This window comes from Monodon monoceros, unplaced genomic scaffold (genome assembly GCF_005190385.1).
Source record: "Monodon monoceros isolate NGI ecotype Baffin Bay Population unplaced genomic scaffold, NGI_Narwhal_1 Super_Scaffold_9, whole genome shotgun sequence".
Lineage (NCBI taxonomy): Eukaryota > Metazoa > Chordata > Mammalia > Artiodactyla > Monodontidae > Monodon > Monodon monoceros.
In genome coordinates this window covers 13,273,138-13,300,729 of record NW_021703786.1, presented here as the reverse complement: position 1 = coordinate 13,300,729, position 27,592 = coordinate 13,273,138, and the positions used below count along the sequence as shown (strand labels likewise).

Sequence of the window (27,592 nt, the reverse complement as noted above, 5' to 3'; positions counted from 1 at the left end):
ACCAGACCCCCTGAGGGAAAGCAGGTGTGTGGAATTCAGGACAGGTGAATCAGACCCCTTTGGGAGGAAAGGAATGCGTTGAAAGCTACTCGGACAATCTCAGGGAAGGCAAGTGAAGGAGATTCAGGGAGGGAGCGGGGAAAGGAAGGAGTGTAAGAGGAACGGGAATAACGGGCCTCTGGGGAGGGAGGGGTTAACCCGGGCTAGGCGCAGAGGAGGAAAGCGCGTGGTGACGCCCGGGAGGCGGGCTCTCGGCGAGGCCTCTCGAAAACACCAGGCCGCTCCGGGTAAACAACGTGTTAAGGGGGTGGGCCCAGGGGCAGCCACGTGCCGGGGCGAGAGGCTACTGGCTCTCCCGGAGTTGTTTGTGAGCCGCCATTGGCAACGTCGGGGCGCCGCGACGAGCCGATTGGCCGGGATTCGGAGCCCCGCCAGGGCCAGGGTGGGGTGTAGGCGGCTGCCGCGGCGCTGGGCCCACCTGGGCCGAACGGAGCGCCAGCGCTACTCGCGCGGGGACCGGAGCCCGAGCCCGAGGCGCGGCCGCCGCCGCCATGCGCTGGGTCCGCGCGCTGCTGAAGAATGCGTCCCTGGCAGGGGCGCCCAAGTACATCGAGCACTTCAGCAAGTTCTCCCCGTCCCCGCTCTCCATGAAGCAGTTTCTGGACTTCGGTACAAGTGGGCGGGAGGCGGCTGGCAGCGAGGGCCCGCGGGGGGGTGGAGGTGGAGTGAAGGAGTCCTGGCCGTGAAGGATTAACGAGGAGGGTAAGGGAGGCCGAGTGACAGGGAAGGTTTGCTTGCAGGGATCCAGACAGGAAAGGGTTAACGGGGAGGAAGGGGCCGGCCGCCGGGCTTGAAAGGGTTAAGGGCACCGTTACTGAAGAGACTGAACTGTTAGCAGGAAGGGGGGGGCACTGAGAAGGAAGGGTCCAAGATGTCTTCCTGGGCTTTGTGAGGGGTCTTGGAGAGGAAGGGGCAGTGAGGCGGTGATGTTGGAGCAGAAGGGTGTAACCAGGCACTAAAGGGTTACTGGGGGTTGTCCTGGCGACTCTAAAAGTGAAGGTCAGAGAGGAAATGAGGGGGATGCTGGTGGGGGTAACAAGGCAGCACTGGGAGGTGCAGCCATCTGGAAGGAGACCTGCGCAGGGGTGGGCGCGGAGGGGTCGTTTGCGGGAGGGGGCTCTTTCAGGTGCGTCAACAGGAGTGAGGCCCTGGCCGGTACACCTCCGCCCACTGAAGGAGCTGGCTCCCAGCTGTCCTAGAGGGCAAGGACATTTGCAGATCAAATCTGCTGTGGCCTGGTCGCCTTACCCCAGCTGGGCAGGGGTCCGGGGCACCATGAGATGGAGTCAGGTAGCTTGTACTTACCCATCTTTGGCTGCCCCCCTGGGTTCCTGGGCCAGGGTCCTCTACCATCAGTGTTCTGGGGGTGGCAAGGCGGTGCCAACGTGGGGACTGAAACAGGCATTGTGTGGATCCTGTCTGTTCACACGGAATTTCCATGGTGCCAGCTGGAGATTAGGAGGGGTTGCCCAGGTCTCTCAAAGAGTTGAGGAGACAGAGCCTGGCTTAGGTTACAGCTGTGTCACTGGTGGGACAGGGCGGGGAGGTGGCAGCCATGATACAGGGCATCTGTTCCCCAAGACTTGTCTGCCTACCCCCCTCCCTGTTTGAGCTCCCCCCATGTAGGAAAGCCTCCTGTGCCCACTCCCAGCCCCCAGCATCTGTCCAGTCCAGACTGGACCCCAGTTAACAGAACTGTCACAGCAGGGAGGGGCTCACAGTAGAGTTTGGTCCCCCACTTGGAGTTCAGTGAGGGAAACAGACCTTCAGAAGGATGGTGACATGCACTGGATGACAGTTAAAAGCAGAACCTGGACTTAGAACCCAGGTTTCCTGACTCTAGGCCATGGCCTCATTCAGTCCTCTACTCCCTCTTCATTTTCAAGCCAGACCAAGGATCAGAGTATTTGGGCCCCAGTTCTCAGGCCCTGTCTACCTCACAGGTGGGCGGGCATTAACATAGGGCAGCTCTACAATGGGCATAAAGACCAGCTGGGCCAGAGATGACACCGGGACCCTGCAGCTGCGGTAGTCCGAGCATAGCTCCCCTCAGCCAGGGGGAGCTCATCCCAAGGTAGGGATGGATTTCCCAGGCCCTTCTGCCCACCTGGATCAACCCCCCCAAAGTGAGTATCTACTAGGAGGGAAAGAAAGAGAAGTGAGATAACTTGGGCTGGAGGCAGCTCCCAGTGGGCCCAGGATGACCCTTTTCCCTGTGGTTGAAGGCAAGCAGGGTTCAGCTGGGGGTGGGGAGAGGATGCAGCCTCTCTAAGGGTTAGGCTGGGTGGTGTGGTGGTCAGTGCAGGGTGGGGTCAGGAAAGGCTCCTTGTCCCATGCCTCCATCTCTTCTCTTCTGAACCCTCAAGGAAATAAAGGATTTAGTGACCTGACCCCGCCCCCCCCCCCAAGATGTCCTCTGGCTCCAGTGCTTTGTAACTCTGTGAGCTCACCCTTCCCTCTCCCACCAGGGTCCAGCAATGCCTGTGAGAAAACCTCATTCACCTTCCTCAGGCAGGAGTTGCCCGTGCGCCTGGCCAACATCATGAAAGAAATCAACCTGCTTCCCGACCGGGTGCTGAGCACACCCTCGGTGCAGCTGGTACAGAGCTGGTGAGACCCCTGAATAGGTCCCCGCACCTCCCACCCCATTGTCAGATGCCCCCTGCTCCCAGGAACCTTGAGGGAGGCGGGGAAAGAGGAGAGGCACAGGGACTCCGAGAGGTAGGGGGGTTCCTATGGTCAAGTGGGAATGTTAGGCTAGAGCAGGGACTCAGATCAAGCTCGTAGCCTCCATGTCTAGGGGACACAGCCCTATACTCACCACCCTCCGTTCTCTGGAAACACAGGATCCGCCTAGAAATCATCATTTTCACAGCCAAAAACCCAAATCAGGCTAATGTCCGCATTTGCCACCAGCCCTGGTCCTGAAAATCTAGCACCTGTTGGGTAGTATTTACCTGAGGCAACTTTGTGGGAAGCAGACACCGGAAGAAGCTAATCTTCAAATTATATAATCCAAACACGTCAGCGTGTTTTGGATGTTGGAAAACCCTCGAATAGATGCAAGGACGGCACAGTACCAACTCCAAAGAGCTTTGGATGGGCAAAGACCAAAGGTTTATTGCACAGAGCAGCAGCAGCAGAGAGAAATCCTCAGTAAAGTTTACTCAGAAACTCTGTCCAGGGATAAGTAACTGAATGCCATTAGCCAGAGGCCAGTCACATGAAGAAGGAGCAAGAATTTGCTGTGTAACTGGGTATGTAAATGCGTCATCACGGTTGATCTTCAGTGGCGTGTGTGCAGAAATCTTTTGCCCTTGCTTCTGGCGGTGGCAGGTGTGGTATGACTGTGGTTTCCTTCCGGACTCGCGGCATCCACACCTACTTCGAGCCCAGAGCCGTGTTAGGTTAAACAGGCAGCAGCTGCCCTCAGGGAGCCTGTGATCGCATGGGGGGAGTAGAAGAGGGCAAACCAAGAGCTACACAGTGGCAGGAGCAGGAAGCCGCTGAAAAGTTAGCTTTGTTTAAATTAAAAGCGAAGTCTTATTTTAAAATAACATTGATTGGGTTTTTTCCCCTCGTTGCGGAAGTATGACATGTTCACGTTGACACCTGGAGAACACAGAAAAGTAGGTAAAAGGGAATGCCAACCACTACCGTCCCCTTAACCAAACACTGTTAAGGTTTTGTAAGTGCCCTTTATTGGTGCCCTTCCAGCTTTTTTCTATGCATGAATATGCATATGCATGACTTACTCTAATTAAATGAGGAGAAGGTAAGGAAGGACCAGGTACATGATGTGTGCACAGTGAATTTCAGTTGAATCAGAAAGTTGTGGGGCAGTTGAAATGGACGCAGAGAGGAGGTGACGTGTCACTGGGCCTTACAGGGTGCCTAACTGAACCCTGACCTAGAAGGGAGGGAAGGGCGTTCCAGGCCAAAGGAACTGCTTGTGCAAAGGTGCAGAGGCCGGAGAGGGCCCAGCTGGGGCATCTGAGTGCTCACTTTGTGGATATAGCGCTGTTACTGCAAGCGGTGAAGGTGGACGGGGGAACAGAGAGCAGAGCCTGATTTGCATGTGGCCCAACAAGGTCACCCCTCGCTGGGCCCTGTCCCTTAGAGGTCCAAGACCTCTGAGCCAACTGGCATTTCCTGCCATCGGGCAGTGTGGAAGGCATGGGGAGGGACAGAAGGTGCCATCTGTTCTCCCCAGCCCTCCTCCGGCTGAGTGACCTGGCTGCCTCTCCAGCTGGTCCCTGACTCCAGGTCAAGGCTTCTCAGGCCCCTCCCTGGACACCGTGTTCCTAGAAGAGTCAGGGGATGTGGGGAGGGAGGGCCGGGAGCTGCTGAACTGCCCGCGATGCCCCCGAGGCCCCCAGAGTCCCTTCCTGAAACTCAGTTACACGTGTGGGGGGCTTGGCCTGACGTTATTCTTCCCTCAGAGCTGGGAAGTAATGTCCAGCAGCAGCAGGAGGGAGTGAAGTTAGACAAAAGGGAAGACTTCCCAGTGCATGACTCGCTTAGAGGGGAGCAGGCCAAGGTATTGCTAGAGTGTGCCGACACACTGAAGAGACGGCCTTCTGCGGTTGTTTCCAGAGAATGGATGTCAGCTGCAGCAAGAGAGACTGTGGTCTGAGGGAAGGAAGGGCTCTCCGAGAGCGGCTGCCTGTGAGAGAGGGCAGACCTCCCTATCCAGGGGAACCCCCTTGCCAGCTTGGATGATGGAGGCGGTGGAGGTGGGTAGAGTCTGCGGGAGAGGAGGGGGACGACCTATCAGAGAGCCTGGCAAGAGGCCCGCCAGCCTCAGAGTCTGACGAGTGAGGAGCAAAACCTCCCCTTTGGAAATGGACAAGCCCTGAGCACCTGCTCTCTGGAGGAGCAGAGGTAATAGTTCATCTGTGGCAAGAGCTAATGGAGTTTCTATTCAGCTGGGGAAAGGTTCCAGGCAGGAATCACTGTGGGCAAGTGGAGAATTCCTGGCTCTAAACAAACCTGATGTATTATTTCAACCGGAAAGACTTGGTGTTGTGGGAACTTGTTTTGGAAGTGACTGGAAGGTAGAGGAGAGCCCTGGGTGTGGCGCCGGCATGCCTGACTCTGAGGCTTGGCTTTGCTGCTTGCTAGACACTTAATGTTTGGTCAGCCACGTGGCCCCTCTGAGCCTCGGCTTCCTCATCTGTAAAATGGGGATCCATTCTGTTGCTAAGGGTCAGATGCCACGGCTGGATGTGAAAGTACACGGAACTCTCTAAGCGTGAGTGATGTCTGCGAGCTTCTGGCAACAGCACCTCCAGGACAAAGATGATGTGCTGTGGCATAGGTTCTCTTCACAGCGTAGTAATAATAATGATGACGACGGCAGAAGCAGACATGCCTGGAGCTGTTCTAAGCGTGTCCACGTATTAACTCATTTAACTTCACGACAGCCTGATGAAGTAGGCCTTGTTCTTATCCCCATTTTGTAGATGAGGAAACTGAGGTTCAGAGAGAGTAAGAAACTTGTCTGAGCTCATTCAGGTAATAATTGGTAGAGCCAGGATTCCAGCCCAGGCTCTGTGATCTGGAGGCTGTGTTCTTGAAGGGAAAGGAGAGAACCGCATTCTGGGACAGTGACCAGGAGTCAGAGATTTCTAAGCTCACAGAGCAAGTCAGTGGGAAAGTAGATTTTCTTTACAGAGATGGTTTGATGGCTAGTATTGTGGGGGCACAGAGGGGTAACCTTGCCTCCTCTCAGGAGAGAAAGACAGCCTGAGGAAGGGCGTGGAGTCGGTGGGGATGTACTTCGAGAAAATGGAGGGTTGAGTGATTATTGCAGAGTAGAATCAAACGACAGCGAGTCACTCCTGTCACCAGTAGAGCCTTTGCAGGGCTGTAGGGAAGGGGGTGGCAGGGGGTATCACCAGCACGTTCTATGAACTTCCCTTGCGTCAGCAAGGTATGTAGACCCCAAACCCAGTCCTTGTCCTGGAAAAGAATGACCACCTCACAGGTTCCGGGCACCCAGGGCCAAACCCTGCCATTGAATCCCTCGGCCACCACTTACGTAATCAGAGTGGAGACCGGGCACCAGCATCATCTCCTCTAATCCGCGCCTGCTGCTACGAAGCCCACTTCACACACGGGAACCTGAGTGGCACCGCCAGCAATGGGACCCAGGTCGGCCTGGCTCAGGGCCATGCCCATCACCCCTCCACAAGCAGCTTCCAGATAGATGGGGGACACGTCTGCCCCCTCTCCCCTCCTCACAGGGCCTTTGCCTTGTTCACACCCCTGGTCCCCAGCAGCTGTGGACACTAGTACGTGGTGCACACACACCCGCAGGCGCCCAGACACACACACGCTTACCACTCCTCTGCCCCCACGCGAGGCTGCACACGCCTCCTCCCCAGCTGCCGGGCACTCATTCCGACACCCACACTCACACACACGCACGCGCGCACACACACACGCACGCGCGTGCACGCACACGCTCACACACCCTCGCGCACACTCACGCACGCGCGCGCACACACACACACGCGCGCGCTGTCTCGCTCCCTCCTCTCCCCATTTTCCACTCCTCCCAGCTCCTAAATCCAGGGCTCTGGAATGGCTGGAAAGCCCCAGAGGCAGGGTTTGGGGCTTCCACATTACCTCGGTGGAGGGGAGAGGAAGGAAGCTCTAGATCTCACCCAGGAAGTCCTGGGCCTTGCTTCCTGTTGAGGTCGGCAGGCCAGGCCTTCCCTAGGGCGTCACATTGGCCCCGCTGCCTGCTCTACCAGGCCCAGGGCAGGTTGCGCATCTGTCATTGCACCAGTGGTCCAGACCGCCTGTGTCTAAGCCCAGCTCTTTCTCTGGCCCTCGGGGGTGGGCAGCCCAGGAGCCAGCGTCACTCCTTCCCCAGCGTCTTTCCCTTTTTAGGACCAAGATCTGGCCCAGGGGTGAGGTCTGGTCTGCCAGGCCCTTGGGGGGCTTCAGGCCAGAGTCAAGGTTCCCCTGGGAGAATCTTTGTCATCCTCTCCTCTTCCTTCCAAGAGCACACTCAGGACCACTCCCCTGAAGGAATGGCCCTGCGAGGGAGGCAGGCAGGGATTCTAAACCCTGCTTCACAGTAAGGAGACTGAGGCCTGAGGCTGCAGCTCTCCCCAGAGCCCTGGCCGCAGGCGCTGCTCATTGCCAGTCCATCCTGGTGCCCTTTGTTCTACTTCACGTGACAGCGCCCTCTATGGTTCATTAGGCAGCCACAGAGGGATGGGGCCAGCAGCGAGAGCTCTCATCCTACCCTCAGCCCCGCTCCTGGCCAAGCTGGTCAGGGGCCCCTAGCTCTCTCTGCTTGCCCCCAGGGTCTTGGGAAGGGGTTCCAGGGCCCCCACCCCTCAGCTGGTCTCCTCCCTCTCCTCTCTCTGCCTGTCCCCACCATTGCATACTCGCAGGTTCTCCTCCCAAATCCCCTCTCCAAGAATCCCATGAGCCTGAAGCTTTCTTCTGGGTGTGGTCAAGGAATGAGGGATTTGGAGTAGCACAGGCCTGTGAGAGAGGATCCCAGCTCTGCATGTTAACTTCCTCATCTGTAAAATGGGTCTAGCGGTAGCACCCCCCCCACACCCACAGGGTCACTGTGGAGGTTAAAGTAGGGGAACACAGAGCAGAGCCCTGGCACAAGGCCGGCGCCAGTAAATGCTGGGCCACCTTCACCATCAGCATCGCTGTTAGGACTGGCGTAGACAGTGAGCACTTGGCCGTGTGGTGTAGACTTGGCATCAGACAGACCTGGGTTGGAATCCCAGTCCAAATGCTTACTGTGGCCTGGGGCATATTACCTGCCCTCTCTGAGCTGGTTTCCTTGTCTGCAAAAGGGGGGAAATACCACATGCTCACGAAGGCTGCTGGGAGATGAGAGACCCTGTGTAGACTCTGAGCTCTAACGGTCACTGGGTAAGTGTCGTCTGTTCTTATTCTCCAGGGAGCCCGAGGTGAGGCCGAAGGAGGGCCGCTCTGACTGTCTGCCGGGGCTGCGGGGGTACTGAGGGGGAGCTGATCTCCTCTGCTCTGTCGGCTCCCCCTACCAGTGACTACGCCACCTCTTGCCAGGCGTCGTGCCGGGCCCTGGGTGGGGAGGGCAGGCAGGCGCAGCAGGGCGAGCACGGCCCCATTCCTGCCATCAGTGGCTGTCCAGAGCATGACAGATTCAAACATGGTGTGATTCAGAGTCTTTGCCCAGTACAACCAGGAGAAGTGTGTCGTGTGCCACCTGGGGACCCAGAGGGTGCACTCAGCTGTTGACAGTGTCTGAACCACTGTTCGAAACAAGAGCAAACGTTTAGAGAGTGCTCACTGTTTGCTAGGCACTGTGTTAATTATCACATTTAATTCTCACCAAAAAGCAGTGACAGCAGTAGGTACAAAACCCTTCCTTTTCTGATGAGCAAACTCAGGCCCAGAGAGGTTCCATGACTTACCCAGAGCCACGCGGCTCAAAGTGGAAAACCCCAGCCTGGAACTCGGCAGAGCCAGCTTCAAAGCTAGCTCTTTTACCCTCTTCTCCACTGGTTGAAGCAACAGAGGGAACAGTAGCACCCAGTGGGTGGAGGGGGCAGGGCATTCCAGGCAGAGGGAACCGCAGGCCCCATGGGCTGAGCATTTGGGGCAGCCAGCACTGTATAGTGGCAGGAGCGCTGGAGGCCGGTCTTCACTATGCTACCTCCCAGCTGTGGGACTGCTTCAGGCCTCAGTTGAGGAGACTGTGAAATGGGGCTAATTACTGCCGTTCTTACCTGTCAGGGTCAAAGCACTGTGTACCTGGGAATGCTTCCGACTGTGGTGGGGGCCTCTCCTAGAGACACTGTTAGGCCCCGGGGGCCCTCCCCCCCCACCCCGTCCCCAGGTCAGAGCTCTCGGTGGCCCCTCCTTCCTGCCGGCTGGAAGTGTTTCTGCCGGAGAGAGGCTCAGCTCTCTGCCTTCCCCAGGAGAATGGGCTGTTGCGGGCTGAGGTGTTAGCAGGGAAGCAGTGGCGTCCTGCCTCGCAGTAGGGGTGGGGGTGGGGGGACAGTGGCTCCAGGTTGGCAGCATCTGGGCAGCCCAGGTCGCTTCAGGCTCTCCGTGGGCTCCAGCCCTACCCAGCGTCAGAGCTGGGCATGCCCACCCCACCCCGAGTCCTTCCCATCCACCATTTAAAATCCAGTTCCCTAGGAGCCTGCACAGCTCCTGGTGCCTGGAGTCGGGAGTATGAGGCTGTCATCTTCCTCCCTGAACCCCTGCTCTGTGACAGCTCTGGGCTGGCCACTCTGCCACCTGTGCCCGTGGGATGCAGCAACAACCCTGCAGGACAAACACTAAGATCTGCTTCCACGACGGGCCCTGGGGAGCTAAGTGCCTTGCCCCAGCCTGCTCTCACTGCTGGTCTCCGGTCTGGGCCTCAGTCTCCTAATCCGGGAGACCTGTGGGTGGGGTGGTCACCAAACCCCCTTTGAGGACTGCTATTCTAGGATATCAAGCAGAGGCGCTCTAGGTACCAACAAATTAGAGACTTTCTTGCATAACTCGCGGTGTCATTGGGGAGACTCACGTACGGAGGGAGCAGAGTGAGAGAACTTTTGACGCAGCTTATGAACCCACGCGGCCCAGCTCTGGGCGGCGCCAACTGGAGGCGCGGGACGGAAGCAGGGTCAGCAGAGTCGGGTGTGCTGGGGCCCGGCCTGGGGCTGAGGCTTCCCCCGCCCCCTCCCGCACACAGGTATGTCCAGAGTCTCCTGGACATCATGGAGTTCCTGGACAAGGACCCTGAGGACCATCGGACCCTGAGCCAGTGAGTGAGGCCTCGGCTGGGGGCGGGAGGGCAGGTGTGGGCCACGGCCCCGGGGGCAGAAATGCCAGCGAGATGAAGGAAATGCCCCCACCCTCAGGGGTGTCCAGTCTGAGGGGGCAGACAGCCCCCGATCCTTGGTGTGCCCTGAGTCTGATGGGGGGACCCAGGCCCCGCCCCTGTGGAGCTCCCAGGCCGTCAGGCAGGCGGTGGGAGATTTGGGGTGGGCTTCCGGAGGAGTGGGCTGGGGAGAGTCGAGTGGGTGAAGGCACCGTGCAGAGAAGCGGGGAGAGTCTGAGGGTGTCCCAGGGCTGGGGCGGGGTGAGGGCCGACGTGTACCCCCATCGCAGGTTCACCGACGCCCTGGTCACCATCCGGAACCGCCACAATGACGTGGTGCCCACCATGGCGCAGGGCGTGCTGGAGTACAAGGACGCCTACGGCGACGACCCCGTCTCCAACCAGAACATCCAGTACTTCCTGGACCGCTTCTACCTCAGCCGCATCTCCATCCGCATGCTGATCAACCAGCACAGTGAGCGGGCGCGGGCCGGTCGCTGTTCACGTGTTTACAGATGGCAAAACCGTGTCGCCTCTTTACGCGGCATTCGTAAAAGTCTCGTTACGTTAGGACACAGGCGGTTGTCTGGTGTTTCTTACTCCAGGAGTATTAACTATGATTGTTGAGAAATCGTAGCCAGTCATTAATTACACAAGAAGGTAAAAATTACTTTTAAATGTATAGCAAAAGAGAAGACTAAATATAATGTAGAATGTATGGGGAGGAAACTTCTGAGAAGAATGCGTCAGGCCTACAAAGGTCCAAGACTGGCCTGGGCCAGGGCTGGAGGGGCCAGGGGTCAGGGGAGAGAGGGTGGGGGGGTGCGGCATCAGGGTCAGAAGTGTCAGAAGTAGAGGTGGAGCGCTGGAGAACGGAGGGGGAGGGAGCGCTGGGGTTGTGTGGCCCCGCTAACCGCGCCCGCCCTCCCCGCCCGCAGCCTTGATCTTTGACGGCAGCACCAACCCAGCCCACCCCAAACACATCGGCAGCATCGACCCCAACTGCAGCGTCTCTGAGGTGGTGAAAGGTGAGCTGTCCCCACCGTGCCTGGCCCACAGAGGAGCCCCAGTGATCCCCCAATCTTACCTGGCCAGACGGTGACCCATTCCCCAGTGGGTGGGGGCCACGTCCCCATGGGTTCAGTGTTGGTGCCAAAAGGACTGCCTGCTGGGGAGAGGTCACCCCATTCCCTGATGACCCCTCTCTTCTCTCAGATGCCTACGACATGGCCAAGCTCCTGTGTGACAAGTATTACATGGCCTCACCTGACCTGGAGATCCAGGAGATCAATGGTGAGGGAGTGAGGCTGTGTGTCTGCTTGTCTGTCTGTCTAAGGGCTGGGCACATGGGAGAGGAAAGTGAGGTGGGACTCAGGAAATGAACTGTTACTTGGATGAGGGAGAAGCAGAGCTGTTATTGTATTATTATTATTAATTTATCTGGTAAATATTTATTAACCAGTAAACACAACAGGCAAGGTCCCCGTTCCCACGGAGCTCACATTCTCGGTACTGGGGAGGTTGGGGAATGGGACCTTTAACCAATGAACAAATAACAAACAAGATAACTTCAGGTCATGAGAAGTGACAGGAAGGAAACACAATGGGGTAACGTGACAGTGATGGATAGGAGCAGTGTATTAGGTGGGATATGAGTTTGGCTGTGTTCCCAAAATCCAAAAACTGGTTTAATTTGAGAGAGATTTCCCTCTCCCCAGCCCCTGCGGTAGAATGGTTAAAGCTGGCTACCCACCCTCATGTCTCAGTTCCAGCCTGGAGAAGGGGAAAGAGGATGTAGAAGGCAGGGCCCAAGAGCTGAACATAGCACTTTCCTAAGTCTCCCAGCTGCAAGGGAGGCTGGGAATTTAGTCCCTAGCTGGGTAGTCACGTGCTAGTCAAAACTTCAGGGGAGGGAGGCATCTATTACTAAAAGAAGAAAGGGAATAACGGATACAAGAGGATGGCTACGAGGGTCCTACTTTGGATGGGGTAGTCAAGGACCAGAAGGACCAGTGTGGTGGGGTTAGGAGATTAAAGGGGTGATGGGTGGGAGAGAGGCTAGGCATGCAGGGCCAGTGGACCACAGACAGGAGCTGGGATTTTGAGAGCAACAGAAAGCCACTGGAGGTTTGAAGCACGGTGATGACAGGATCTGAGTAACATTCTAAAGATATTTAGAGGGGACTTCCCTGGTGGCGCAATGGTTAAGACCCCGTGCTCCCAACACAGGGGGCCCAGGTTCGATCCCTAGTCAGGGAACTAGATCCCACATGCATGTTGCAACTAAGGAGCCAGTGAGCCGCAACTAAGGAGCCCACCTGCCAAAACGAAGACCCAGTGCAACCAAATAAATATTAAAGAAAAAAAAAAGATATTTAGAGGTTGGAGGAGGCAGGAGAGGACACAGGAAGACCAGTTAGGAGGTCATTGCAGATTCAGGCAAGGGGAAGGGAAGGCAGCAGAGAGGAAAAGAAGGGGGTGAACTGGATAAATACCTTGGAGGTGGAGGGGTGAGGAGGATCAGGGCCTCTACCCTCCCCTCCACCCACCTGCTCCTCAGCCACCCTGGCCTGTGGGCCAGAAACCTGAGGTGTTCATGCCTCTGTGCCTGGAAGTCACACTGCCCACATCCTAGTCTTTCCTTAAGACCTGGATCAAGTCCACCTCCTCTGAAAAGCCTTCCCGGACTTCCCAGGAAGAGTTAGGCACCGCCTGCCCCAACTGTACCTCTAAATTGCACTGTTTGAATTACTTGGCAGAAACCAAAGGGCAGAGACAGGCCGCTTTACTTCAGGATCCCTGGGGTCAAGCCCAGGGCCTAGCACACAGCTCTGGGTACAGCACCTAATGTGAAAGTCAGTTGTGCGTTTCTGTCTAGACTTGAATTTCTGAGAGGGTAGGATTGAATTTTATTCAGCTTTATGTCTCCACTGCTCAGCACAGGGCCCGAGTTTCCTTCATTCATTGATCCACTGCACATTTACTGAGCTTCTGCTACATACAAAGCTCTGTGCCAGGCACCAGGAAGAGACACTCAGTCCATAAAACCAAGAAAACTCTCCAGGATAGAGTGATTCTTGGGAAGTAGGATGCTTGTGTCAAAATCACCTGGGCAGCCCCCTCCCCTCTCCTCTGGGTGAAAAGGCTCTACAGGGGATTCTGGTATCAAGGTGAATGCTAGTAGGCTACATTTAGGATAGACAGATATTATTTGGGTGGATGAATGATGGATAGATGGGTAGATAAACAGTGGATGAATGCAAGGATGGATCTGTACTTTGAATGAATGGATAGATGGGAAAGAGATGTTTGAACAGATGCATAGATTGAGGGACAATTGGATGGTTGGATGGACATTGAATGGGTAGATAGAGGAATGAATAGATATTGAATGGATATGACTATGAATGGATGGATAATGGATGGCTGGCTGGACGGACAGACAGACACTGTATAATGGATGGATATTATACAGAGAGACAGATGGATGAATGGACACTGAATGAATGGCTAGATGGCTGAACAAGTGAGCAGATGGATGGACGATGGATGGACAGTGGTTGGTGGTTGAGTGCTGGGTGCTAGATGCTGGTGAATGAATGCTGAATGGTGACCTCTTGACAATTTCCTGATCTGTGGTTTGGACTTCCCTGGCAGCATCCAACTCCAAACAGCCAATTCACATGGTCTATGTCCCCTCCCACCTCTACCACATGCTTTTTGAACTCTTCAAGGTGAGGAGGCTGGGGGATGGTCCTTTGTGGGGGGTGGGAGTGGTGAGGTCTAGGTTGCTCTCACTGTGTCTTACCCCTTTTCCACCACAGAATGCCATGCGAGCGACTGTGGAAAGCCATGAATCCAGCCTCACTCTCCCACCTCTCAAGGTCATGGTGGCCTTGGGCGAGGAAGATCTTTCCATCAAAGTATGTGACCCTTGACTTTGGGGGCCAGAGAGCAGTGGTGTGGAGACTTCCCTCCTGCCAGGAGATGGGCTGAGGGAAGCCCCTGGGGGTGAGGAAGATCTGAGAAGGTCGGGTGGGGTGTGGAGAAAACTGAGGTCTGGAGACCCTGACGTGTCCCACGTCCCCCAGATGAGTGACCGAGGTGGGGGTGTTCCCTTGAGGAAGATTGAGCGACTCTTCAGCTACATGTACTCCACGGCCCCCACGCCTCAGCCCGGCACCGGGGGAACCCCACTGGTGAGATGGCTTCTCTCTGGCTCCCCCCACTGGCCTCCTGAAGGATGCCTGTTGGCCTTCGGGTCTCTTATCAAATTGTCATTCTTGCCCATCTCTCGCTTCCCTACCTCCCACAGTCCCTCCGTCCTTTTGTGGCCGTGTGTGAGTCTGAGTCTGGGCCTCCCTGCTCTTCCTGTCTCTCCCAGCCTGTACCTACCTACCTATCTGTGGGTGTCTTCTGTCTGTCACTGTTGCTCAACTCTCCCTTCCCCTCTCTCTCTCCACAAGGAACTACCTCTCTCTTGGAGTTGTTCAGCTTACCAACACCTCCCTGTCCGTTCCCAGCAGAGTAGGCAGAGCTGGGTGTGGGAAATTGAGACAGAGAGGTGCCCCGTGACCTGCCCAGACCCCTGGCTACCAGTCCCGAGCCCCTCTCCCTGCCCTGCTTACTGCTCCCCACCCGCCCCATGCTCCGCAGCCTTCCTCCCTCTGCCAGACCGATTTCCTTTATCCCACGGTCCCCACCTTGCCTCAGAGCTGTCCCTTTCTCATGTCCCCTCCCCACCCCAGTTCTGGGAGTCCCCGTGCACGACCCCAGCTTGGCCCTCCTCACCCAGCACATCAGGTCCCTGCAGTTCCAGGAAGCCCAGGGCCAGTGTCTCATCACGCTCCCTTCTCACCCCCTTGCAGGCTGGCTTCGGGTATGGGCTCCCTATTTCCCGCCTGTATGCCAAGTACTTCCAGGGGGACCTGCAGCTCTTCTCCATGGAGGGCTTTGGGACCGACGCTGTCATCTATCTCAAGGTGAGTGCCCCTGCCTGCAGAGTCTGGCTGGGGGAGTTTGCTGATACGTCGGGCCTGTTATTAGGTTTCTTTTCCATCCCTCCAGTCTTTTCCTGATTCCAGACTGAGAATCAGAGCGAAGCTATAGTTCGCAGCCACCAGGCACTCCTAAGTTGGCAGGCAATTTCAGGGAGTCTGTGGTTTGCATGAGTAAGACCCTGTTCTGGGAACCCTTGACTTGCTAGACTCAGAAGGAAACGGTGGGGGGGGGGTGCGCTTCCCTGGTGGCTCAGTGGTTGAGAGTCCGCCTGCCAATGCAGGGGACACGGGTTTGTGCCCCGGTCCGGGAAGATCCCACGTGCCACGGAGCGCCTGGGCCCGTGAGCCATGGCCACTGAGCCTGTGCGTCCGGAGCCTGTGCTCCGCAACGGGAGAGGCCACAACAGTGAGAGGCCCGCGTACGGCAAGAAAAAAAAAATAAAGAAGGAAAGGGGACCACAGAGAACTCCTGATTCAGCTCGGGGGGAGACTGAGACCCAGAGCTGGTAACCTTGTTCAGGGTCACAGAGCCTAGCCTCCTTCCTATCTCTCCCTGACCTTTAAGTGAACAGCCTTCTTGAATGGGCAGGAGCAAGCCACAGAAGGGACAGACCCTTTCATGGGTCTTTCCGGGTTAGTCATCTCAGCCAGTGTCTGGCACTTGGCTGGGCTAACATGTGGGCCACAGTCAGTGGCCGCCAGAGCGTACCGGGGCAAGGCTGGTCTGCCGAGGAGTGGGCAAGGCGCAGGGAAGCAGGAGAGGCTGACCCTGATGCCGTTCAGGCCCTGTCCACGGACTCGGTGGAACGCCTGCCCGTCTACAACAAGTCAGCCTGGCGCCACTACCAGACCATCCAGGAGGCCGGTGATTGGTGTGTGCCCAGCACGGAGCCTAAGAACACGTCCACGTACCGTGTCAGCTAGAGGCCACCCCACTCATCCGCACCCAAGAGGATGGACTGCTGTCTCTGGATCCGGCCACCATGGTGACCCTCCCTGTCCCCACCCCAGGTTGGGGGAGGCTCTCCCTGATGACCAGCTTCTTGTCTCTGTGGAAATCACTGCGGTGACCGGTCTGTGGTGGCCCCTAAGTGCCAATCTCTGTCCCTATGGAGACTCCTAGGTGATCTCCCTGGGTCCAGTCTCTGTGGGCAATGCCTGAGGATTGGGGGATGTCTCCACCCTGATAGGGTGTCCCAGAGATACATTTCCATGGCATTCTTTCTCTCTGAGCCCAGAGCTGCCACTTCTCTGCTGGGGGTCCTAGGTCCCCCTCACTGCCTTCCACAGCCCTGGCCTTCCAAGTGGACACCCCTGCTTGCCTTATTCCCTTGGCCCGTGCCGGTACCCCGGGCCCTGGTCTGGTGTCAGTGTTAGGAAGGGGCCAGGTACCCGCCACATCTGGCATAGTGGGAGGGGACCCTTGGTTGGGGACCTGGTCCTACAGTCTCTTCCTCCACTCTGAGTTTAAGGTCAAAGTTAGGAGGGAGGGGTTTCTCACCTGGGGCTCACCCCTAAAGCCGAGGAACCTGGGAGGACCCAGAGCTTGGCCATCCAACCAAGCTGCTTGAAGCCTGCAGGTGGCCCCAGCAATGTTTCTGCCACCTCCCGAGCCCTTCCCCTGCATGTCCTCACGTGCATACACCTGCCTGCCACACACGGTCCCCCACTGAGCTCCAGACCCCAATTCCCACTGTGCCCGCGTGTGCTTGGGGTGGCTTTCTCCCTAGAATGTTGTGTGTACATAGCTAATTTCATAGCCCTGAATGCGCCCACCCTTTCCCTTAGCACACAGGGGGTTAAAGTTGTGTGCTCCTCCCAGTGGCTGTGATGGTGACAGTGACATCCACAGTAAAGAGGAGATCGAATGAGACTGCAGCCCCGCTGCTTTCCTGGGGGAGGGAGATCCTCACGTATAAACGCATACAGACTGCAGCCCCTGTGACCAACACATGACGCGCTCGGGACACCTGATCCCAGCTCAGGACATGGTTCAGTGCGTGTCGAGTGTAACAGCGGCCACAGCTGTCCATTCAGAGCACTTGACGGTGCAGCACCCAGGGACAGGACTGTGGCCTCCCACATTCGGGGCCCCGCCCAACCCCCCAGCTGGGGCAGACAGAAAGGTCACTGGCACATCGTAAGTGTTTATTGAAATAAACTGAGTACCGCCTCCCCCTTCACATGCAGGTGGGCACCCAGATAACCCCTGATGGCTTCAAGGACCTGGGAACTTTTCACCTTCCCCACTGGCCCCTCCTCTGGGCCCAGATGGTACTGATGCCCCCATATCTCAGTCCCCTCTCTGAAGCCCCTCTCCCGGCACAGATAGCAGAGAGGAGGAAAGGACTGAGACCCAGGAATAGGGGTAGCCCTCAGGCCACAGCGCTTGGGCTGGAACGAGGGGAGTAGGCATGCATCGGGTCCTGTCCACCGCTCCAAGCGGATGGGAGGAGGTGGAGGGAGGTCTCTAATCGGAGGCCACTGGCCTCATTGTTAACTCCGGCCAGTGCTCCAAAAGCTGGGCTAGCCGCTGGCCAGCACCGTAGCCGCACACTCCCTCCCTACAAGGACAGATGGCTTGCTCTGGGCTGCTGGGGTAGACTCCACCCCCACCCAGGGAGCTGGCCCCACCCCTCCCTGTGGCCCAGGAACCGGAGCCCGCACCGTCTGCCAGTTCTGGAACCCACTGAGGCCTTGCTAGGGACCAGGGCAGATGGGGGACGGCTGATGAACCTTTCCAATTTAGCAGCCTCCGGGGGACCTCCCAGATTTTGCCTCTCTGCTTGGCTGGGACGAGGATTCACCAGTTCAGGACCATCTAGGCATTGGTAGGGGGTGTCTTCTGTGGCCACCAGCTCCCAAGTTTGCTCTGTCCTCAGGGAGGGCCCAGGTGGCCTCTGAGGGAGCAGCAGAAGTGGGCCCAGCTTGGGGAGTGGGTCAAAGACCAGGCTTTGGGCCTCAGGAGGGGCAGACCTGCAAGGGCATTATCTCAACACTGAGACCCACAGGACAGGGACAGGGAAAAGGAGGAGCTTTGCCTCCTCCCTTCCTTCTGAAGTCCTTGCAGAGATGATGTGGGGTAATCACGCTGCTTTCTCTGCCCTCCTGTTGAGGAGTGCAGACCGGGAGCCTGCCTTGCATGCAACTTGCTGCAGGCCCACCAGCCTCCCTGCGGAGCAGGACAGGGCTCTCCTGACACACAGTCACCTGGGAGAGCTGGAAAGGAGCTGCTTTATCTACCTGCTCCTGCAGAGATGCCCGGCCCACCTCTCTGAGCCCAGGGCTTCTGGTAGGTAAGCAGGCCTCCTAATTCACTGCTGGTCCCAGGACCACCATGGCCTGAGGGCAGAGGGTCAGAATGACTCAGGCACTTCCGGGCTCCCAGACTTGCTTCAGCCCTGGCGTCTCTGCCCATAATCTGCCACTTCCCCCAGGAACCGTGTGCCAGACGAGTCCTTGAAATGGGATTTATTACTGGGTCCTCCCCCTGGGGTCTCCCTTTCTGAGGAATCTGGGTCCAGATAGAAGACAGGGTGAGAGGGCTGTTCCTCCTGAGAACATGGGGCCAGGCCCCACTTCCCCGGGCGGCCTGTACCCTCAGAGCCCAGCAGCTGCCCGCCCGTCTCCCTAGCTCCTCTTGGCCGTCTGCTCCCTGCGCCGCAGCTTCTCACGCTGCCGCGCAGCCTTCTCCTGGGCCTTGCGCTCCTTCTCAGCGGCCGCTGCCAGCTCCTTCAACTTCCGCTTCACTAGCGCCCGGTCATGTGAGTTGCTGAGCCCCAGGCTCTGGAGGAGGAATCCAAAGGTGAGGGGAAGAACCCCGGAGCCACCCAGGCCTGGCCAACCCAAGCCCCGGGTTCTCTGTGCCCCAGGTGTATTCTATCCGGAGCTCTTGCCAGCCCTCAGCCTCCACCTCCCAGACTTGCTAATGGATCAGAACCCTCAGGGCAAGAATTTGGAATGGGAGTGATTGGGACAGATGGCGGTAGAGGGTTGGCTCCCATATTCCTCCACTCAGGATTTCAGCCTTGGCATGACCCTGCCTGATCCCCCTGAGGCCCAGAGACGGGGAGCAAAATGTCCAAGGTCACACAGCTAGTCAGTAGCTGAGTCCCCTCTCCATCCCAGAGACTTCCTGGGGGACTCTTCGCACCACCGCTTCCCCAAGCAGCTCAGCAGAGGGTGCACAACAGGCCAGAAGCCCCCAGTGTCAGAGAGACACCCCCTGCCACCGCCCCCCCCACCCCACCCCCACTCGTTCCCTCCCACAACCACCAGCCTCCAAGATTCTTAGTCTTGGAGACTAAGACTCCAAGAACCAGGTGAGATGCCCAGGGGAGACTGTTTAGAGCGAAGAGTCAGATAGGATAGTCCTCAAGGTCAGAGGTCAACCTGGAGACTTGGGCTGGAGCTTGAAGGTCAAACTGAGGAATTGGGCTGGAGTCAGACTGGGAACCCATACTAGAGAGCAACGATCAGGCCGGGGATCTTGCCTAGAGGTCAGAGGCCAGGGCGGTGGTCTTAAAGGGAGTGGAAAGGTCAGGATGAGGGGATCCTAATTCTTGAAGGTTGCCTCAGGCTCTGGCTGGGTCGTGGCCCTTCTACTCTGACCCACCTTCAGTTTGCTTCCATCCAGCTGCAGTAGCTGTGGCCCATCCACCTGCCTCGCAGCAAACTCCGCGGCATACTGCTCCAGGTTGAGGCTGTGCAGCCACTGGCCCACCTGCTGACTGGTCCAGTGGTAGATGGTGGGGAGAGGTTCATCCAGAAACTGGGGCGGAGACCAAGGAGCGTGAGGGGGGAAGGCGTGGCCCGTGGCCCGCACACCTGGCTGCGTCAGACGTCAGGGCCTGCTTACCTCATCCGAAGACTGGGACAGTGTGTGGTAGGGGTAGGAACACTTGCCCGCCTGCCGGGGACCACTTGGAATCTTGGGGCTGCTGCTGGGGGGTGTGGAGTCATCGCTCAGAGTGGATTCCTAGACAGGAGGGGGGCATGGTGCTGAGGAGAGAGCTCACCTCCAAGCGCAAGGCAGTCACCCCCGACCCTCCAGCCCCATCCAGAGGAAGCTGAAGCCCAGGGCTGAGCACCAGGAGTTGCTCAGGGCCCTCGTAGTGAACCAGGAGCTAGGCGGCCACGCAGGGCGCGGTGACTCGTGCGAGGCATCGCATCTGAGGCCTCTGGGAGGACGTGGGGCTAGAACTGAGCCAGGCGGAGTAGTTAGCAGGAATGGAGGAGGTCAGACTGGTGTCGCTTTCTAGACAGCTGACTGGGATTCCCTCGCGCTGGGTCGGACGTCTCTGCCTTGTGCCTCCCCAGCATGGCCTCTAGCACCCTGGCTCGTAAAAACCTGGTTAGATGTCTTTGTCCTCACTGGACTGTGAGCTCTGTGAGGGCCTGGGCTGTGTCTGTTCACCAGGGCCCAGCACAAGGGAAGGAAGAAAGGGAGGGACCCCTTCTCCCCTGAATTTCCGGTTTTCTGATCTCCTCTGACCCGGCTGCACATAAGGAACAGAATCACAGAACAAGCACAGGGCTGGGAGTCATAGCGCCTGGCACCTAAATCCAACTGAGTCTGTAGGGACATCCCTTCAGTCTGGGCTTGCATTTGCTCATCTGTACAATGGGGGTGAGTGTGTCTGCCTTCCCTACTTCACTGAGCCTTTCTGAGAGTAAAGCAGAAACATGCACTCGGAGCTTTGTAGACTGCGGAGTCCTGGTGAACGTAAACAGATGCTCATTCTTGCTTCTCCTACTCGGCCTCACTTCTCCCACAGGGTTGTGTGCTTTCTGAGCACTAGCTAGGTTGGGGTCCTGTTCATCTCTGCTTCCCCCAAGCATCACCACACCACACACGTAGCCCAGCTCCTAGGACAGGACATGGGGCCAGAACTGAGCCAGGCAGAAGAGCTAGCAGGGATAGAAGAGCCCTCAGGCCGGGTGTGTACTAGGGGACCATGGAGGCAGCAATGAACGAATCAATGAAGGAGCCACTCAGCATATAAACAAGTGAATGAGTGAATGCCTGAACTCAGAAACTGGATGAATTAATGGATCACTGAATGGCTCCATGGACAGACAGATGGACCCCAGGAATGCCTGGATCCCAGCCCAAGCCAGGGTGAAGTATGTCTTCATGTCACCTGAGTCTGGGGGCCAGTATGGGAGCCAGAGGGCCACAGACTCACCTGAGAAGCTGACTTCTTAGGGCTGAAGCGCTCGTGTTTAGGGGAGCAGGCCGGGGAGGTGGTGCTGCCAGAACACGCCGAGCCCTTGCCACTGTCTGTGAACCAGGAAAAGGGCAGGAACGGGGAGCCCCCTGACCTGCCGGACCCCTCCACCGACTCCCTGTGGAGAGAGCGCCCTGCATGGGTGTGGGCACCAAGGCAAGGGCTGGGGCCCACAGGGAGCTGGGGGTAAAAGCTGTGGCTGAGGGGCTGTGGGTACCTCTTACCTGCTGCCCATGGACAGACGGTTGCTGCCCTTCTCCTTCCGGCTCTTGCTAGTGGATGCTCGGCGTAAGGTGACCCTGTGGGGAGGGCAAGGGGGAGTGGGACAGTGCTGCCCACTATGCTACCCCCATCCCCAAGCCTTTGTTCTTGGCCCCTCTTCCACTCACCCCAGGTCCAGGAACTTTCGGCGAGTCTTCTTATCCAGGCCAATGGTAGGGCTGGCGGGCTCAGGTGGGCTGGCATCCCGGCTGTCATCTTTTGTGGAAGAGAAGGAAGGAAATAGCCTGTGTGGTGGCTTGTCTGCCTCCTCCAGCTGCCAGTGAGGTGGTAGGAATTCTCTCGACTTAGAATCAGGCAACCTGGCTCTGGTGCCCTTCACTAGCTGTGTGACCTAGGACAAGTCGCTACCTTCTGAGCTTCCTGCATCTCAAATACGGGGATAATGACACTGCCTATTTCATGAGAACTAATAAGATGTTGATGAAAGCCTTATACAAACCATAAACCACGCTGAAAAAGTGGACCACTGCTGTTTACTGTTAATTTTATCTTGTCCAACTTGTAGCCAACCTTCTAATCTTGGCTCACATGTCACTTCCTCAGAGAAGCCTTCCAGGATGCTCCCAACTGCTCCCAGGATGCTTTCACGCTGATATATGCTCTCCCGCCCCGCGCACTGTTTTCTCACATAGCACTTAATACACCTTGTAACTATACGTTTAATCAATGGATGATTTGATTGCTTCTCCTCGAACCTATAAGCCCCGTGAGGACGAGAACTGCATCTGCTTGCTCTTCTGTGTGTGTCAGTGCCCAGCAGTGCCTGGCACATATTAAGGCGCTCGGGAAATGAGTGAAAGAACCGTGGTCTTTATTCCCCACCTTCCCCAGCCACCCTGCCCCTCGGATCCCGCCACGCACTTCGGCGCCCAAGGGACCTCTTGCCAGCAGGGGGCGCCGCGCCGACCGCCGCTCACCTTCGCTGTGCGGCTCGGCGCGGGGATGGCGGCGCACGAAGCTGGGCGAGCTGTCGGACGAGGGCGCGGAGCGCGGCGGCGAGCAGGAGGCGGCGGCCAGGCCCTCGTGCGAGGCGGCGTTGTGCAGGGGCCTGTAGCGTGCGAGCGGCGAGGGCGGCGGCTCGTCCTCGTCCAGGCTGCGCCGCAACCCCGGGGGCTCCAGGCAGAAGGAGCTCCCGGCTGGGGACCCCGGGCCCGAGTGCAGAGGTGAGCGCAGCCGGTGCAGGGGGCTCCCGCAGCCATCGGTCACCTGGGGAAGGGGCAGCCGCTCACCGCCAACCCTCCTCCCCTCTTCCCGGAGGGGAGCTCAGGCTCCTAGGTCCTTCCGGGACTTGGAGGGAGGGTTTCCTCGTGCCTTGGGCCGAGAGGTGGCTGGGCAGCGAGAGGTGGGAAATGGGACTTCCGGTCACACAGGCTGGGGCTGGATCCCGCCTCCTTCACTTACTAACTGTGTGACTTTGTTAGTGAACCTCTCAGAGCCTCAATTTCCTCGTCTGGAAGATGGGGATAATACCTTCCTTGAAAGGATGAGATGAGCCAGAATTGAACTGCAGCTAATATCTGTTAGCCTTATTATGTCAGAAGTCTAGGGGTGTGGTTTCCCTGGAAGAGTGGTTTGGAGGGATTATCCAGGAGCAAGAAGGGTGGGTGGGGTATGTGCGATTGGGTGGATTGCCCCAACCTTGCCTCCGGGCCCATCGGAGCCTTCACCATCCTCTGCAGAGCTGGCACTGTCCCGAAGCCTCGAGCGGGAGGGCCTGTGTCTCCGGCCCTTGGCCAGTAGTTGGGCTCGGGCCTTGTGTAAACTGCTGTCCAGTCTGACGGTCTCTGGCACAGCCAAGTCCAGGTCTGCAAACCGGGGAAGAGGGGCAGAGACCAGACACATGAGGACAGCAATCCCGGAGGCCCACCTCAAGTGGCCACCTGTACTCACACCCAGGCATTCAACAAACGTCTCCAAGCGCAGGGCACTGATAGTCCTATGAGATGGAGAGCTGGGTCTTTCACAGTCTCGCAGGGAGCTGGACATATCAGCTCATACAGTGTGTGATGGAACCTCTCACAGGCACAGAGGACAGGATGGCTCTGTTTGGATGGGTTGGAGGAGGAAACACCAAAGCTGGGTCTTAAGGTCTGGATGGGAGTTTACAAGAGAGGAGGTTGGCAAAACTAGTATATGCAATGCTGGGAGGAAGGGAAGCTGGGGGCGGGCACCTCCAGGGCAATGGGAGGGCAGGTTTGTGGAGGGAAGGACTGGAGGATGAGGCCGGAGAGAGCATGGTTGTAATTGCTACCACTGAAGAAGTGCCAACTACACGCCAGAACATACATACAACACCTTGTCTACCTAGAACAACCCGCAGGCTAGGGACAGCTGTTATGGACATTTCACAGCTAAGCAAACTGAGGATCAGAGAGGTTAAGTCTCTTGACTGAGGCCAGCAGCTAGCAATGTTCTGGGATTTGAGCCTGGCTAGTCTAGCTCCAGAGATTGGCCCTGCTGGGGACACTGGCTTGCTGTGCCATGCTCAAGGTCACACTCAGAGACAGCACTGCTGAGCATCTAGAGGGCTCACAGTTAACTGGAGCAGAGGGACCCCCAAAAGCCAGCGGCGGTGGCAGAGAGGAAAGCCTACAGACCCCTGAAGCCTGTCTCTCCCGTCCTGGGGTCCATGGCCCAGGGCTAGGTCCTGGATGAGGACATGGCGGAAGAGTAGGCAAACCCTACAGATTATGCATAGACCCTCCTGCTCCAAGTTTCACTTTCCATTTGCTCCACCGGAGAATGCAGCCTTCACTCTGCAGTGACCCTGAGCTTCTCCAGGCAGAGAAGGTTCTTCCCAGACCTCGGCATGGGTTAAGACCTTTCTTCACCACTCCACCCCTCATGATCTCAGGGTCCCCATCCCATCACTCAAGGCCCTGCCTTGCCTGCTCCTCTTTCCCTTGTCTGCAGACGCCCCCTAAGCCACCCCAGTGGCTGAACTACTACCTATACCTATTTCCAACTCTGACCCCTCCCCTGAATTCCAAGTCTGGGCACCTCAGCACCTGCCAGGGAACTTACCATGTCAGAATCACCCAGGGACCTCAAACTCAACCCATCAAACGAACCCACCACCTTGCCTCAAACTGGTTCTCTGTCCCTGGCTCACTGAAAGGCCCCACTGTCCACCCAGTCACTCCTCTCAGACCCAGTTGGTAATTCATGTGTCCAGCTGCCTACTTGACACCTCCACTTGGATGTCCAATGGGCATCTTCAACGTATATGTCACAATTGGACTCCTGACCTCCGTACCCCCTAAGCTGCCCGGTCTGCCCAGCTCAGTGAATGGCGTCTCCATCCTTGCATCTTCTCAGGCCAAACCCCTGGAGTCACCCGTGATTCCTCCCTCTCCCTCTCACCCTGCAAACTGATCCATCCACAATTCCTGTTAGCTCTACTTTGGAAATATATCTAGACATGCTGAAATATTTATGGTGAAATGACATGATGTTTTGGGTTAGGTTCAAAATAATCCAGGAGACTAGGAGTGGAGAGTGGAAGGGGATGTAGATGAAACAAGACTGTCCATGAGTTGATGATGGTTGAGGTTGAGAGATGAGTACGTAAGCGTATGATGGGGTACATTGTGCTAGTCTCTCTACTTTTGACTTCCCACAGTAAAATATTGTGTATATGTGTCTGTATATACACGCACTTACATACATGTATACATGTGGGGAGAAGGAGGAGGGGAGAGGAAAGGAGAGGGAGAACACACAGCATTCCTGGTCTAGGTCACTACTACCTCTTGCCTCCATTATTACAGATCATCCCGGCTGGTCTTCCCTCCTCCTCCCTTTCCCATTTACGGTCTAATTTCAACCCAGCAGCCAGAGTGATCCTGATAAAACATGTCAGCCCAGGTCACGCCTCCCTCCGCTCAGAACCCTCCAGTGACTTCCATCTCTCACAGAGTAAGAAGCCGAGTTCTTACCACGGCCTCCAGACTCAGGCAGCTCAGCGACTCTCTCCCTCTTCTTCCCTCTGCTCCAGCCACCCTGGCCTCCTGGCTCTTCCTTACACCAGCTATCCTGCACCTCAGGGCCTTTGCACTTCCTCTTCCCTTTCCTGCAAGGCTCTTGCCACAGATTTCTGCACAGTTCTCTCTCTCACCTCCTTCAAGTCTCTGCTTAAATGCTTTCTCTCACTGAGAGACCACCCAATTTAGAATACCCCCCAAACCCCCACTGCTAAATTTTTTCCTATATCATTTGTCATTCTCTGGCATACCATATATTTTACTAATTTAGTTTATTGTCTCTCTCCACCCATTAAAACGTCAGCTCCGTGAAGGCAGACGTTTCTCTATTTTGTTCATTTGCACTAACACAGGCACAGAATAGTGTGTGTGTGACGTGTGTGAGACAGTGAATGTGTATATGAGTGTTCTAAGTGTTTTACAGTTACTAGCTCGTTTAAACCTCCCCACATCCCAAGGAGGAAGCGACTCCAAGAATCCCCAGGGCAGCCTTAATTTGCCTGAGGGTATAGGGCTGGTGAAGAGCAGGCCAGGGTTATAGGCCTTCGGGCTCCGGCTCCAGCGGCTCAGTGTGTAACTACCAAGCCCTGTCTACGTCCTCTGAGGCAGAGATGGGAGTGACTTGTGAGTCCAACCCCTCACTTTACAGGCCCTTACTTTCCTTGGAGAGGAAAGTTTGGCCCAGGGTGCAGAGGGAGTTAAGGACAGTAGGCAGGGCTCCTGGAAGGGAGCTCATGAGCCTCCTCGACCAGTCCAGCGCGCAGCTGGTGTCCAGCCGCCCTGGGCCATGGAGAAGGGCTCTCTGCACCTGAATCTGGGCCACATCAAAGCCATGGTCATCTTACCGTGGAGGGTCTAGGGAGCAAAGGAACTCCTAAGGGGCTTGGGGCTTTTTGAGGCAAGGTGGGGCCAGCCTCTCCTCTGGTCCCTTACTCTACCAGGCCCTCATCACCTTGTCCATCCCTCCCACCATCTTGCTCTCCCTCTCCCTCTCTCCCTGGGAGTTAACCCGGCCCTGGGCAGTGGGAAGTCATGAATATTTCATCACCTTTCTCTTCATGAAAGCCGCCAGGCAGGCAGCTACCTCAGCAGGTCAGGGAGAAGGAAAACAGGAAGGGTGGGGGGTGGGGGAGCGGAGGCCAAAAAGCCCAAGGAACGGGGAGCTCGCCTCTGCCAGGCCGGGGTCAGGCTGGGCCTGCGTGGGGATGGAGAGACTCAGAGTCTGAGGCCCAGAGACAGTTCGAGGCTGGGGGCGTCCCTGAGGCAAAGCCTGCATGCACAGGCCCCAGGGAGGCCAGGCCGGGAAGCAGTTCCGGCGGGCGGCGTTGGCATTGCCAGGGCCTGTGGCAGCCGCAGGGGAGAGAGAGGTGAGCGGGGGAAGTGGGAGGAAGAGAGGGCAAGGAAGGTAGAGATGAGAGGAAGGGGTGGAGAAACTGGAGGCCCTGTGGCATTCCACAGCTAGGAGCCCCTCCCAGCTGAGGGTCCTGAGGGCTGCATACGCCAGCTTTCTGCCTCCACCGCGCCCTCCACGTTCCTCCACCACGTTCCTCCACCGAACCCAGCTGGTAAACAGCCTTTCCACCCCAGTGCATGCTGGGAACTGTGCCCTGTCAGTGGTCTTCCTCTAATCCACACAATAGAAAGGCTGCAGGGGGTAAATGATGGGGTGGGGGGTGTCCATGCACCCCAGTGAGAACACGGGGGGTCGGTCTGGGGGTGTAGATGCTGAGTGTGTGTTATGCATTTTTGATTTCCCTGCACATCCATGCAGATGAGGTCCCTTATTTATGCAGCTCGGAGGTAACCTGTGTCACCTGCGCTGGGGAATATTGGTGTACATACAGCACAGTGGCTGCCAGCAGGGAGTTAGGCAGTCTGGAGTTTTAGTCTCAGCTCTGCCACTAACTTGCGGTGTGATCTTTAAAGCAAGTCACTTCTGTGCTCCGTGTCCTAGGCTTAGGACAGGTGGGCACACTCCTTAGCCTTGTTGTGAGGGTTAAATGATACAGTGCATGTGAAATGGGGGTGCTAGCCTAGTACCTGGCATGAGACAAGCACTTGATAAATGGGGACCCTTATTATCATCGTTGTTGTAATTGGATATCTACTCAGATAATGGTGACAAAAAATCAGGCTGTAAGGCCAAAATACACACACACACACACACACACACACACACACACACACACACACACA

The 27,592-nt window shown here is 57.0% G+C and overlaps 2 protein-coding genes across 4 annotated transcripts in view; one reads left to right on the top strand and one right to left on the bottom strand.

The window, feature by feature from the left end:
* Nucleotides 1–383: 383 nt before the first annotated feature.
* On the top strand, nucleotides 384–16,774 carry PDK2 (pyruvate dehydrogenase kinase 2). Of its 2 annotated transcripts, XM_029213035.1 has the most exons (11): nucleotides 384–669; nucleotides 2,529–2,670; nucleotides 9,773–9,844; nucleotides 10,192–10,376; nucleotides 10,840–10,929; nucleotides 11,117–11,194; nucleotides 13,559–13,635; nucleotides 13,726–13,824; nucleotides 13,993–14,100; nucleotides 14,770–14,883; nucleotides 15,685–16,774. In XM_029213035.1, the coding sequence occupies exons 1-11, from the start codon at nucleotides 552–554 to the stop codon at nucleotides 15,823–15,825; spliced, it is 1,224 nt and encodes a 407-aa protein (XP_029068868.1). In that variant the 5' UTR covers nucleotides 384–551; the 3' UTR covers nucleotides 15,826–16,774. The 2 variants fall into 2 exon arrangements, with proteins under 2 accessions (XP_029068868.1, XP_029068869.1); XM_029213036.1 differs by lacking the exon at nucleotides 2,529–2,670 and having other exon boundaries at nucleotides 488–669.
* Nucleotides 15,950–27,592, bottom strand: part of SAMD14 (sterile alpha motif domain containing 14) — a 15,440-nt gene continuing 3,797 nt past the window's right edge. The window contains exons 3-10 of one of the 2 annotated variants that reach the window (XM_029213038.1): nucleotides 23,052–23,218; nucleotides 22,331–22,619; nucleotides 21,521–21,608; nucleotides 21,356–21,430; nucleotides 21,090–21,249; nucleotides 19,760–19,879; nucleotides 19,517–19,672; nucleotides 15,950–18,687 (exon numbers count right to left, since the gene is read on the bottom strand). In XM_029213038.1, the coding sequence (XP_029068871.1) occupies nucleotides 18,532–18,687; nucleotides 19,517–19,672; nucleotides 19,760–19,879; nucleotides 21,090–21,249; nucleotides 21,356–21,430; nucleotides 21,521–21,608; nucleotides 22,331–22,619; nucleotides 23,052–23,218 (1,211 nt within the window). In that variant the 3' untranslated portion in view covers nucleotides 15,950–18,531. Of the gene's footprint in view, nucleotides 18,688–19,516; nucleotides 19,673–19,759; nucleotides 19,880–21,089; nucleotides 21,250–21,355; nucleotides 21,431–21,520; nucleotides 21,609–22,330; nucleotides 22,620–23,051; nucleotides 23,400–27,592 lie in introns of those variants that run through there. The other variant, XM_029213037.1, reaches the window with a different exon arrangement.